General features: G+C 36.0%; 1 protein-coding gene across 3 annotated transcripts in view; it reads left to right on the top strand.

The window, feature by feature from the left end:
- The window catches only part of Kcnt2 (potassium sodium-activated channel subfamily T member 2), a 377,298-nt gene that overhangs the window by 340,827 nt on the left and 23,686 nt on the right, over window positions 1-12,785 (top strand). Inside the window, exon 24 of one of the 3 annotated variants that reach the window (XM_055624693.1) lies at window positions 736-756. The exons of the other annotated variants lie outside the window; for them this stretch is intronic. Coding sequence (XP_055480668.1) covers window positions 736-756 — 21 coding nt within the window. The remainder of the gene's footprint in view (window positions 1-735; window positions 757-12,785) is intronic. 3 annotated transcript variants of the gene reach the window in all.

Here is a 12,785-nt window from a genome sequence, read left to right as displayed (position 1 = left end):
GTCGTACTGAGATAGCTGACAGTCTCCCACAATGGCTCTAAAACTACCACTGTCTCTCAGGTAATGTAGAGTTGATGAGTGTGTGTAGAGCATCAAACAATTCATAGGAAACAACAGATGAGAACTAGAACAGGAAATTCTCAGAGAGACTTCCTTAGGATAAGCTATTCATAAGTGTATATATAAGCAATTATTAAGTAAGACAGTTTGAGAAATTAGTAAAATAATAGATTTATCACTGATAGAAATACATTAATAAAATAAATATCAATCTATATCTTGTGCACATACACAGATTTTACTTAACCATAAAGTTTTTGAATGCTAGTCCAGACTGCTATTAGGTGTATCATCACCAATAGTAAGTATTTAATGTAAATGATTATTTAAAATATTCTTGTTTTGTGGAGTGGCTCATTTATTTTTTTCTATTATTATTTTTAGTACCTATTTAGTACCTATTATTATTTAGTACCTATTATTATTTTTAGTACCTGACTTATCCAATTTTAAAAAAACAAAATAATTCTGAGGATAAAGAATCATTGGTAGACATAAAATAAATCATAACTTACACATTACCTGACTTTGTTTACAAACAGGAAACACATGATTGCATTATAAGTGTAATGTGGATCTATGTCATATTTTGTTCTTGTTACTGTTTCATGTCTGTATTGTTCAGTCATTGTCTAAATGGCACTTTGTGTGTTTCTTTTTCCCTCCTTGTGTCAGTCTCGAGAAATAGCATCTCAAGTAAGTATCTCCTGTTTGTCTCATGCCTGTGTTGTATAATATTCAAAATCAGATCTATTAAAGAAATTGACCATGAGATACTAAATTCAGAATCTCATTTAAAAATATACCATACTGAAAGGTTCATAATACTTTCTTTCAAGTTAGTGTGTTTTTATTTTCCCAGAACAGATCACTCAGTAATCTTACCATTTGTCTTTGGACTGCATTTACTAACACATGATAGGTACTATTTCAGAATTTCAGTAAAACTGTTGCATAAATGCTGTAGCAAACACAGAGAAACTAATGACCATGGCTCACAGGAGTCATGAACTTCTATTTTGTGTAGTTTCTTAAATTCATAGTCTGCACAGACAGAATTGTGACATGTAATTAGCAGGTATCTATAACAATTTTGGTTCTAAAAGGTGGAACTTAAGTTATAAATTGAAGGTCTGGAAAACATTAATAATAAAAACATACATTAGTCATCCAATTATTCTTACTGAAGTTTAACATTCTAAATCATATTTATATTTTATTATTTTTCATTGTTAATTTGGAACGTTGAGAACCTCTTCTCTTGGTTGTCTTGAGCGAGGCTACTAAATAAATCACATTTTCTTGTTCTACTAGTATGATGAAGAGTCATTAGTTCATATTAGCTGCCTAATATTTCCAATCAGATTTTCTTCTGTGTTTTTACCTCCTCTGCATCCTAGCCATCGTTTGACAACACTGCTGTCCTTGTTGCTAGGCCTTAATCACTTATCCAGTGATTCTGCCTGACCTGTGAGCACTGACCCTGGATTTAGATTTTCACTACCCATTTAGCATCTGTGTGTGAACTTGGGCTACAATGAATATGCAATGTGAAAAAGGGAACATATTACTTCACAGGCTAAGATAAAAGAAAGGTGTCACTTCTGCCAGCAATCATAACGTTATTTTTTAGTATATGCTGCTACTTTAGAGAACGCTCAGTTCAACACATTTAAATTTATGACACATAATTTACAAAGTCACTATCCATGTATTTGGAAAGATGCCTTATTCATCAAATAGATTATGATTTTGATAATGTAAACTATTTGACTTTATGGTACTATGAATCTTATTATTCTCTTTGACTTTCAAATATTTTAAAATTTCGGACATTTATAAATATATACAGTGAATACAAAGGCAACTATATGTTCAGGATTATGAATTAAAGCAACATGAGTTTCCAAATCATAGTTATCCATCTATGCTCATGCATGTCCACACATGCGCTCATGCACACACAGAGAAAAATACATGTGAGTAAACCAAACAAAAACAAAGATTTATACACTGCCTGAGTCTGTGTTCACCTACAATTTTCTTCTACTTTGTTTTTGTATAAAAATTTGTTCTTAGGGGAGATCCTCTTCTCCTCCCGTCTGACCCTAGCTTATCAGGTCTTATCTGTTCTGGCTTCTTTGTCCTCCTCTGTGGACTGGTAAGGCTGCTCCTCCCTCAGTGGGAGGTGATCAAAGAGCCAGCCAATGAGTTCATGTCAGAGACGGTCCCTGTTCCTATTATTGGGAAACCCTCTTGGACACTGAGCTGCCTTAGGTTACTTCTGTGCAGGGGTTCTAAGTTATATCCATACAAGGTCCTTGTTTGGAGTATTAGTCTCAGAAAAGACCTCTGTGCCCAGATTTTTTGGTTCTGTTGCTCTCCTTGTGGAGCTCCTGTCCTCTCCAGGTCTTACTATCTCCCCCTTCTTTCAGAAGATTCCCTGCACTCTGCCCAAAATTTGGCTATGACCACAGTTGGGATACAAAGTGAATGAACTGTAATTAATATGAAAAAATAAAAATTAAAAAAAATTTAAAAAAATTGTTCTTGAATTTTTCTTAGCTTTTATAATTTCTTCTTCTTCTTTTTATTTTTATTAATTACAGTTTATTCACTTTGTATCCCCCCATAAGCCCCTATCTCCTCCCCTTCCAACCCTCCCCTCTCTCCCCCTTCTACTCGCTTGCCCCTCCCAAATCCACTGATAGTGGAGGTCCTCCTCTCCTTCCTTCTGAGAGGATAGACATCAGAAGAAGAAAACAGGAAACAAGGAACCTGCCACAGAGGGCCTCTGAAAGGTTCTGCCCTACAGACTATCAAAGCAGACACTGAAACTTAAGGCCAACTGATGGGCAAAGTACATGGAATCTTAAGTAAGAAGTGGAAAATAGTAAGATCTGGAGAGGACAGGAACCCCAAGAGGAGAGCAACAGAACCGGAAAATTTGAACACAGGGGTCTCCCCAGGGACTCATATTCCAACCAAGGAACATGCATGGAGATAACCTAGAACCCCTGCACAGATGTAGTCCATGACAGCGTAGTATCCAAGTGGGTTCCATAGCAATGGGAAGAGGGACTGCCCCTGACATAATCTGATAGGCCTGTTCTTTGATCACCTCCCCCTGAGGGGAGAGCAGCCCTACCAGGCCACAGAAGATGACAATGCAGCCATTCCTTTTATACTTTTTATCTGCCATCTTTACCTCCATTAATTCTTCATAATTTTTTCCCCAAAGTCAAGAAGTCATTCTTCACTTTTCTTAGGTACTTATTTGGACTTTGGAATCTCAGTGACACACTTATTACCGAAAGACAATTGGAAAGCATCTAAGGTTTATGGAGATAGTTTTCCCACTTTACAATCCCACAGGTGTAAATTTAAACCTATAGGACTGCTCCTTGCCAATTGTGTGCTAAATGCTGTAGAAGAGAGCTGAGTGGAAAATCGTAATGTTTATCCAAATCACCGAGGTCTTTACCAGGTGTAATGACCTGGCATAGCTGAATAAACAGGACCTCTTTAGGTAGCGTATTTACACAAAATGTAAATATTTGTCATATTTTCCATAGATGTGCCTATCTAAATACGTATTAATGTATATTCCTTATCTATGATTCTCAGTGTGTGTGTTATGTGTGTGTGTGCATGTGCTTAGTAATTTCGTTTTGACTGTAGGAGTGGTATAATGATAGCAGTATCATTTTAGAATAAAAATGTTATTAGGATAAAACCTTTATATTTTGTGCCCTTCCTCTAGAGTTCCATGTGCTGTGCTATGGTGATACTCTTCCTGTCCCATTGAATAATATATAAATCCATATACAGAGTTATTCATTCATAAATGTATGCTGAAAGTAGTGAGTTAGGTTGTGTGCTCTTGTTTTTCTTGAAATATATAATGAGAACCTTTTGGGCAGGTGAAAGAAAGAGCTAGTAGTAAGGTCATGATTTTAATCATATAAACTATTTGATTTTAGGGTATGAGTAACCTGATTGCTCTCCTTGACTTTTTAAATTTTTGTTTGTAAATAAAAATTGACATCTAAAGATATGTATATTTAATAATTGCCCTTGCAGATATGAATAAACATGTATAATGTATACAAATGCAATAGTATGTTTGTATAAATTACAAAACATTTTAGATCTAACACAAATACGTCTGTACATAAGGTGGTTATTCAACATAAAAGTGAATCACTTGGTTTTAGAAGGCAACCTTTAAGGTTTTTGTAACATGAATGTGAAGAAAAACCAATTTCTAATTTGGTCACGATTAATGGTGAGCTATCAAATATATGACCACTTTGGACAGGTTAGACAATATAAAAACAACAATAAATATTACTACAATTTATTGGTGTGAAAGTGTTATTTGCACATTTAATATATTCTTATGCTGATTATATTATTTAAAGAACATTTGGTTTTGAGGAGAAAGGACAAAGCATCCTTTTATAGAAGGTAAGATGTTTGTCTACTGCATGAAGTTGTGGGAAGTTAACTTTATCTTAAAAGAAAAACTGTAAAAAGTAGTGACATGGAGTAAAATGTTTTAGGAGCATAATTTATAAACCAGCCATTTTCTTTAAATGTTAAAACGTACTTTTAAAAACCACAAAACTCAAATGTATTGTGAAAACTTTATAATTCTTAGTTCTCATATTAAAATTTGTTATCTAGCAAATTTACTTCTTTTCAGGAAGTTGTTTCCTGTGCCAATGAATTCACATCTCTTTCCCACTTTCTCTTCTAATAGAGTTAGTGTATCTGGTGTTGTATTGAGGTCTCTAATACACTTGGATTTGAGTTTTGTGCTGGGAGATAAATATGGATCTACTTGCATTTTTTTTTTTTTTTTTTTTTTTTTTTTTTTACAGATAGACATCCAGTTAGACCATTTGTTGAAGATGCTGTCTTTTTTCCATTGTATGATTTTGGTCCTTTGTTAAAAATCAAGTGACCATAAGTATGTAGGTTTATTTCTGGGTCTTTAATTCAATTCAATTCAATTGATCAACCTGTCTATTTCAATGCCAGTAGCATTCAGTTCTTTTCTTTTTTCCATTTTTTACTTTTATTAATTATAGTTTATTCACTTTGTATCCCCTGTAGCTCCCTCTTTCCTCCCCTCCCAATCCCACCCTTGTTCCCTATTCTCCACCCATGTCCCTCCCCAAGTCCACTGGGAGGGGAGATCCTTCTCTCTTTCCTTCTGATACTAGTCTATCAGTTCTCATCAGGAGTGGCTACATTGTCTTCCTCTGTAGAGCAGGCCTGGTAAGGCTGCTCCCCCTTCAGGAGGAGGTGATCAAAGAGCCAGCCACTGAGTTCATGTCAGAGACAGTCCTTGCTCCCATTACTATGGAACCCACTTGGACACTGAACTGCCACGGGCTACATCTGTGCAGGGGTTCTAGATTATCTCTATGAATGGTCCTTGGTTGGAGTATCAGAAAAACCACTGTGCCCATATTTTTTGGTTCTGTTGCTTTCCTTGTGGAGCTCCTGTCTTCTCCAGGTCTTGTTATCTCCCCCTTCTTTCATAAGATCCCCTGCACTCTGCCCAAAGTTTGGATCTAAGTCTCAGCATCTGCTCTGATACCCCGCAGGATAGAGCCTTTCAGAGGCCCTCTGTGGTAGGTTCCCTGTCCTGTTCCCTATTTTCTCCCTCTTCTGATGTCCATCCTCTTTGCCTTTCTGAATGGGGAGCAACATAGCCAGAGTCCTCCTTCTTGATTAGTTTCTTTAGGTGTATAGATTTTAGTATGTTTGTCCTATATTATATATATAATATCTCTATGAGTGAATATATACCCTGTGTGTCTTTCTGCTTCTGGGATGCCTCTCTTAGGATGATCTTTTCCAGTTCCCACCATTTGCCTGTAAATTTCATGATTTCTTTGTTTTTTTTTTTTTTTTTATTGCTGAGTAATATTCCATTGTGTGTAGAATAGCTAAGATCAAAACTCAAGTGACAATACATACTGGAGAGGATGCAGAGAAAGGGAAACCCTACTCCACTGCTGGTGGGAATGTAAACTTGTACAACCACTTTGGAAATCAATCTATTGTTTTCTCTGACAATTAGGAATACTGCTTCCTCAAGATCCAGCTATACCACTCCTAGGCATATATCCAAAAGTTGCTCAAGTACACAACAAGGACATTTGCTTAACCATGTTTGTAGAATTTTTATTTGTAATAGCCAGAAACTAGAAACAACCCAGATGCCCCTCAGTTGAGGAATGGATATAGTTTTTTATTACTGTTGCTCAGTAGTATATCTTGAAGTCAAGGATGGAGGTACCTCCAGAAGTTTTTTATTGCATAGGATTGTTTAACTATTCTAGGTTTTTTTTTGTTTGTTTGTTTGTTTGTTTTTCCATATGAAGTTGAGAATGTTTCTTTCCAGGTCTGTAAAGAACTGTGTTGGTACTTTGATGGGAATTGCATTGAATCTGTAGATTGTTTTTGGTAAGATGGCCATTTTTACTATGTTAATCCCATTGATCCATGAAAACGGGAGATCTGATACTTTCTTCAATTTCATGGTTCAGAGACCTGAAGTTCTTATCATTCAGGTCTTTCGCTTGCTTGGTTAGAGTTACATCAAGATACTTACATTATTTGTGGCTATTGTGAAGAATGTAGTTTCCCTAATTTTTTTTTTCTCTCAGCACAATTGTTGTTGGTAAATAGGATGCCACTGATTTTTTTGAATTAATATTCTATCCAACCACGTTGCCAAAGCTGTTTATCAGCTGTAAAAGTTCTATGGTGGAATTTTGGGGGTCAGTTGTATACACTATCATATCATCTGCAAATAGTGATACTTTGACTTCTTCCTTTCCAGTTTGTATCTCCTTGATTGCTTTTAGTTTTCTTATTGCTCTACCTAGAAAATCAAGTACTACACTGAAGAGGTATGGAGAGAGTGGGCAGCCTTGTCTTGTCCCTGATTTTAGCAGAATTGTTTTGAGTTTCTCTCCATTTAATTTGATGTTGGCAATCATGTTGTTGTATATAGTCTTTATTATTTTTAGATTTGAGCCTTGTATCTCCGATCTCTCCAAGACTTTTATCATAAAACGGTATTGGATTTCATCAAAGGCATTTTCTGACTCGAGATGATCATATAATTTTTTTTCTGTGATTTTGTTTATATTATGGAATACTTTGATGGGTTTTCATATGTTGAACCATCCCTGCATCCCTGGGATGAAGCCTACTTATCATGGAGGATGATGTATTTGATGTGTTCTTGTGTTGGGGTTCTGAGTATTCTACTGAGTATTTTTTTTTTTTTTGCATCAATGTTCATGAGTGATTTTGGTCTGAAATTCTTTCTTTGTTGAGACTTTGTGTGGTTTAGGTATCAGGGTGACTGACTTTATAGAATGGGTTTGGCAATGTTCTTTCAGTTTCTATTTTGTGAAATAGTTTCAGGAGTTTTGCTATTAGCTTTCTTTGGATGTCTGTTTAGATTTCTGTGCTAAAACCATCTAGCCTTGTGCTTTTTTTGTGATTGGGAGACTTTTGATGACTGCTTCTTTTTCTTTAGAGGCTATAGGACTATTTAAAATGTTTACCTGATCATGACTTAGTTTTGGTAGGTGAAATCTATTAACAGCTCAGGTTCTAAGATCAACAATTAATAAATAAGACTTCTTAAAACTGAAAAGCTTCTGTAAGACAACGGACAGTGTTTAATAGAATGAAACCACAGTGTACAGATTGGGATAATATTTTCACCAATCTTACTTCTGACAAATGGCTAAAATCCAAAATATATAATGAACTCAAGAAATCAAAGACCAATAAACAAAATAAGCCAATTAAATATGAGGCACAGAACTAATCAGAGAGTTTTCAACAGAGGTATCTCGAGTGGCAGAAAAGCACTTAAAGAAATGTTCAACTTCCTTAGTCGTCAGGGATATGCAAATCAAAAGGACTCTGAGATTCCATCTCACCCCAGTCGGAATGGCTAAAATCAAAATCTCAATAGACAGCACATGCTGTCAAGTGTGTGGAAAAAGGTGAACACACCTCCATTGTTAGTGGGAGTATAAACTTGTACAACCACTTTCAAAATCAATCTGGCATTTTCTCAGAAAATCAGCAATACCTTTACTTCAAGACCCAGCTATACCTTTCCTGGGTTTATACCAAGAAGACACCCCACCATATTACAAAGATACTTGCTCAACTATGTTCATAACAGCTCATTTCACAATAGCCAGATTCTGGAAACAACCTATATGCCCCTCAACTGAAGAATGGATAAAGACACTGTGGCACATAATATAATGAAATACTACTAAGCTATTAAAAACAAAGATATAATGAAATTTGCAGGCCAAAGGGTGGAACCATAAAAGATCATCCTGAGTGAGGTAACCCAGAAAGACACACATGGTATGTTCTCAGTTATATGTGGATTTTAGCCATATAGTACAGGACAAACATACCACGAGGCATAGACCCAAAGAAGATAAGTAACACAGAAGATCAAAGGGAGGATGATTAAATCTCACTTAGAAGGAAAGGTAGAATAGACAGAGGTAGTGGCTAAAGAGAGAGCACGGAGTAGGAAACTGTTTCTCCAACCAAGGACCATGAATGGATATGACCTAGAACCCCTGCCCAGATATAATATACTTTTTAAAGTAAGACTTTACATTTTGACAACTTAATATAATACACATATAAAATTTTCATTTCTTATTTCAAATTTCAAATTTATGTACATATAAGCACATGAATATATCCCTAAATCTATTTCACAGAAAGTGTATTTGGGGTAGTGTGGGGAATTACCTCAAGGAATAAGAACATCTGATGTATAAGTATGACAGCCTGACTTTGTAGCCCCAATTCTCGTGTGAAAACGCTGTGTGTTGCCCACTGTTACCAATGATCCCAGCCTTGTCCTGGGGCTTACTGGCTAGTTGGCCAGGTCACACAGGTGTGCTTCAGGTTCTGTGAGAAACCCTGAAATAATGTAGAGGGAAATAGAAAAGGCACCCACCATCCTACTCTGGTCTCCATATGCGCGCGCGCACACACACACATACACACACACACACACAGAGTAATAATACCATTTCAGATATTATTATTGTTTTGATTTATATTAAATATTTGATGTCATAAGTACAAAAACAGTTTTCTAATGCATTATAGATGGACAGAAACATTTTAAGATATACATCTACTTATATTAGAAATATGTCTCTGTTCTTCAAATTCATAACATGTAATCAAGTCACAGGGTTGTTACTCCCTTTTTAATACTTATTTCCCTTGTACTGCTGTCTCATAAAGGTCATAAGCCACATTACTTAGTGTATATTAAGCCTTCTCTGAGTTAAACACCATGCCTTTCTCTTTTATTTAATCAGAAAGTAATTGATAGACAACAAATACTGCAATTAGGTTTTTCAGAAAGGAAAACTGAAATAGTAAGAGAATTTAGATTTCCTAAGAAAGGAAGCTATTAAATAGTCTAATGAAAATTTAAGCCAAGTCCAGTGTGCTCCCAGGATGCCTGCTGTTTTTTTTTTTTTTTTTTTTTTAAAAGCTTTACTATTCTAACCCTTAAGAAAGCATTTTAGGAAAAGCCCCTAAAGTGAAGCGACCATTACATTTTCTGTGCCTCACTGTATCTCCTGACTGGTGATTCTGCATTCAAATCAGAATAGAGTGACAGAAAAGTATCAGATGAAAAGAGAGTAGGAAAAAATTCCCAGATAGACATTTGTTTCTTACTTTTTAAAATTTATTTATTTATTCACTTTAGATTCCTCCTGTCCTCCCTGTCCCACTCTCCCACCCTCTTCCACCTTTACTCCCTCACTTTTTTCTGGAGTTCTCAGAAAAGGGGAGTTCCCTGCCCTCTCCACCCCATAACAATTCACCTTGGCACACCAAGTCCCATCAGGACTAAGCACTTCCTCTTCCACTGAGGCCAGACAAGGCAGCCCAAACGACGAAAAGTGCTCTAAAAGCATTCAACAGAGTCCATATCAGAGACAGCCCTCAATCCGCTTGCTAGGGTCCCCACATGAGGACCAAGCTGCCCATCAGTTACATACTTTAACACAAACACATACAAGACGCGCAATTTAATAACAGGTGCATATCAGCAGTGTTATTTACACTGTGGCTAAACTTTATTTTTTGTGTATTTTTACTGTCATTACTTTAGGTCAAAGTTAGAGATAATAGTGTTTCTCTGTGTGGCTGTGTGTTAGTTAAATATTTGTGAGGGCTGTAGGGTAAATATTAACATTATCATTTCATTTGAAAGGTTATACATGTTTGTTTTTCATATAGAGCTTGAAAAATCCTGAAGCACCCACTCTAATTTCTTTATTTCACTATAAAAAAAACTATGTTTTTCATATGTGGTGTTCAAAGGGAAAAAAAAGGTTTGCAAAATCCAAATTTGTACTAAGCAGTCTCTAAGTTTTGACTTGGTTTTCTAAAACATATTCCCTAAATCTTCTCATTTCTTCTTCTTCTAAGTAAGGTGAAAGTGACATTTATGTAGAGTGTTTTTTGCTTGTTGTGTAGACTAGAAAAGTGATCTGCAGTTGTAAGTGATTATATATGTGAAATCATGATATTCCCTTCATAGATGATTCCAGAACAATGTTAAAAAAGATCTTCTTAATGAATCTTCACTTATAAAGACAGATGGGATGGACATTGGATGTAGGAGAAAACAAGTAACAGGACAGGAGCCTACCACAGAGGGCTTCTGAAAGACTACCTATCAGTGTATCAAAGCAGATATTAAGACTCATTACCAAACCTTTGGCAGAGTGCAGGGAATCATATGAATGAAGGGGATGTTAGTAAGACCTGGAGAGGACAAGAGCTCCACAAGGACCAAATATATCAGGGCACAGGGGTCTTTTATGAGACTGTTTCTCCAACCAAGGACCATGTATGAATATAAGCTAGAACCCCTGCTCTCAGATATAACCCATGGTAGCTCAGTATCCAAGTGGGTTCTCTAGTAAGGGGAACAGGGACTGTTTCTGACATGAACTCAATGGCTGGCTCTTTGACAACCCACCCCCCCAAAGGAGGAGCAGCCTTGCTAGGCCACAGAAGAGGACATTGCGGCCAGTCCTGAAGAAACCTGATAAGCTAGAATCAGATGGAAGGGGAGGAGGACCTCTCCTATCAGTGGACTTGAAAAGGGGCAGGGAGGAGATGAGGGAGAGAGGGTGGGATTGGGAGGGAATGAAGGAGAGGGCTACACCTGCGATACAAAGTAAATAACCTGTGATTAATATAAAAATAAAAATATTATTAAAAAATACTGCTTATATAATATATACATACAGTTTCATCCATAATTTAGGTCCATTTATTTCACAGTGCCTGACACATGGGACTAAACAGAAACATTCACCAAGACAAATAGTGTATTAGGTCTGCTTGAAATAGCATCATATACTTCCCCTGTTCCTTAAATATTTATCAGTGTGTGACTGTAAGACTTAAGCTGAAAGTCATCATCCATGTGCTCAGGACCAAGACTCTTTTCTCTTGAAAGCTTTACACAGAAGAAATTCAAGCAACTGCTCAAGGAGGACATATTACCTGTACTACTGAATAAAATAGATGGTCCCTATTGATGATAAATATTTCCCAATAATTGTTTAACTATTTCACAGACAAGGATTTAAATTGTAAATTTAACTAGGCGAGACTAAAATAAGCTATCATTTGTAAAGGTATCCATGATTTAAAATCTTTAATGCTTCTAGCTCAAGTTCTGAGAGATAAAATCTGGTTTCTCTATTTTTTTTAAGTGAACTTTTCATCAGGAGACATAAAGTTTAAATGAATTATTTTTATGTTATCCTAATAATTACTGTTTCATAGTAGAAACATGAAGGAATTGTTGATGTTTTGGTTGAATGTTGGTGTGTGATTATTTCTTAGCATGTTGCTAGAGTTGTGGGTAGGATACTCACTGAGCCTCATAATTTATATTCACATTTAGAGGGTGTATTGGATCTACTTCCTGACCCTAAATGTTAACTTAATTTCTAATACTTTAAAAGCCAACTGTGTGTGCCTGTAACATCTGAAATTCAAGCAAGCTTTCAGCTCTAGAGGGGAACTCTGTGGCAGATTCATGGTCCATAAATCCAGTAGCATTGAGGAAGCTGTTTAATTGCATATGCATGTTGGGTAGGATTAGATTTCAGGACTGCCTTGTATGAAAAGTAATAACACTGAAACAAAGAGAGGCTTTTATTGTAAAGATGAGAATCCACAGAAAAAGAGCAGCTCAGCCGGATTTGGTGGGTTTCTTCATGGCTTATCTTTCCATGGGGAGGAGCCTGTTTGCCCGCCTCAGTATTAGTCTTTTTTGTTATTCAAGATATTCCTTTAAAGTAGACATTATGTAGATGTCAGGAAAAAAAGTTAAATCAAAACAGTCTTTTATGATGTGAATAATAGATGCATGAGTTAAAACTGCTTTAAGCTTTTTCTTAGTATATATGTGAATTAAGAGAAATGCACATTTTTACAAAGGTCATTTCCATGTACAAAGAACACTAATTTAGAACTCTTTAAAAGAAATTACTCCTAAGCAGATTTTATAGTAGTTATTTATGTTACATCTGGAACACTTGTAGCAGTTTTAGCATGTAGATTGGCCTGTATTTAAATGAAGTTAAAAAATA

The sequence above is a fragment of the Psammomys obesus genome, unplaced genomic scaffold (genome assembly GCF_907164565.1).
Source record: "Psammomys obesus unplaced genomic scaffold, mPsaObe1.curated_primary_1811, whole genome shotgun sequence".
NCBI classification, from domain to species: Eukaryota; Metazoa; Chordata; class Mammalia; order Rodentia; family Muridae; genus Psammomys; species Psammomys obesus.
Note: the sequence above shows the minus strand (reverse complement) of the source record. Positions and strands in the feature narration are given on the sequence as shown.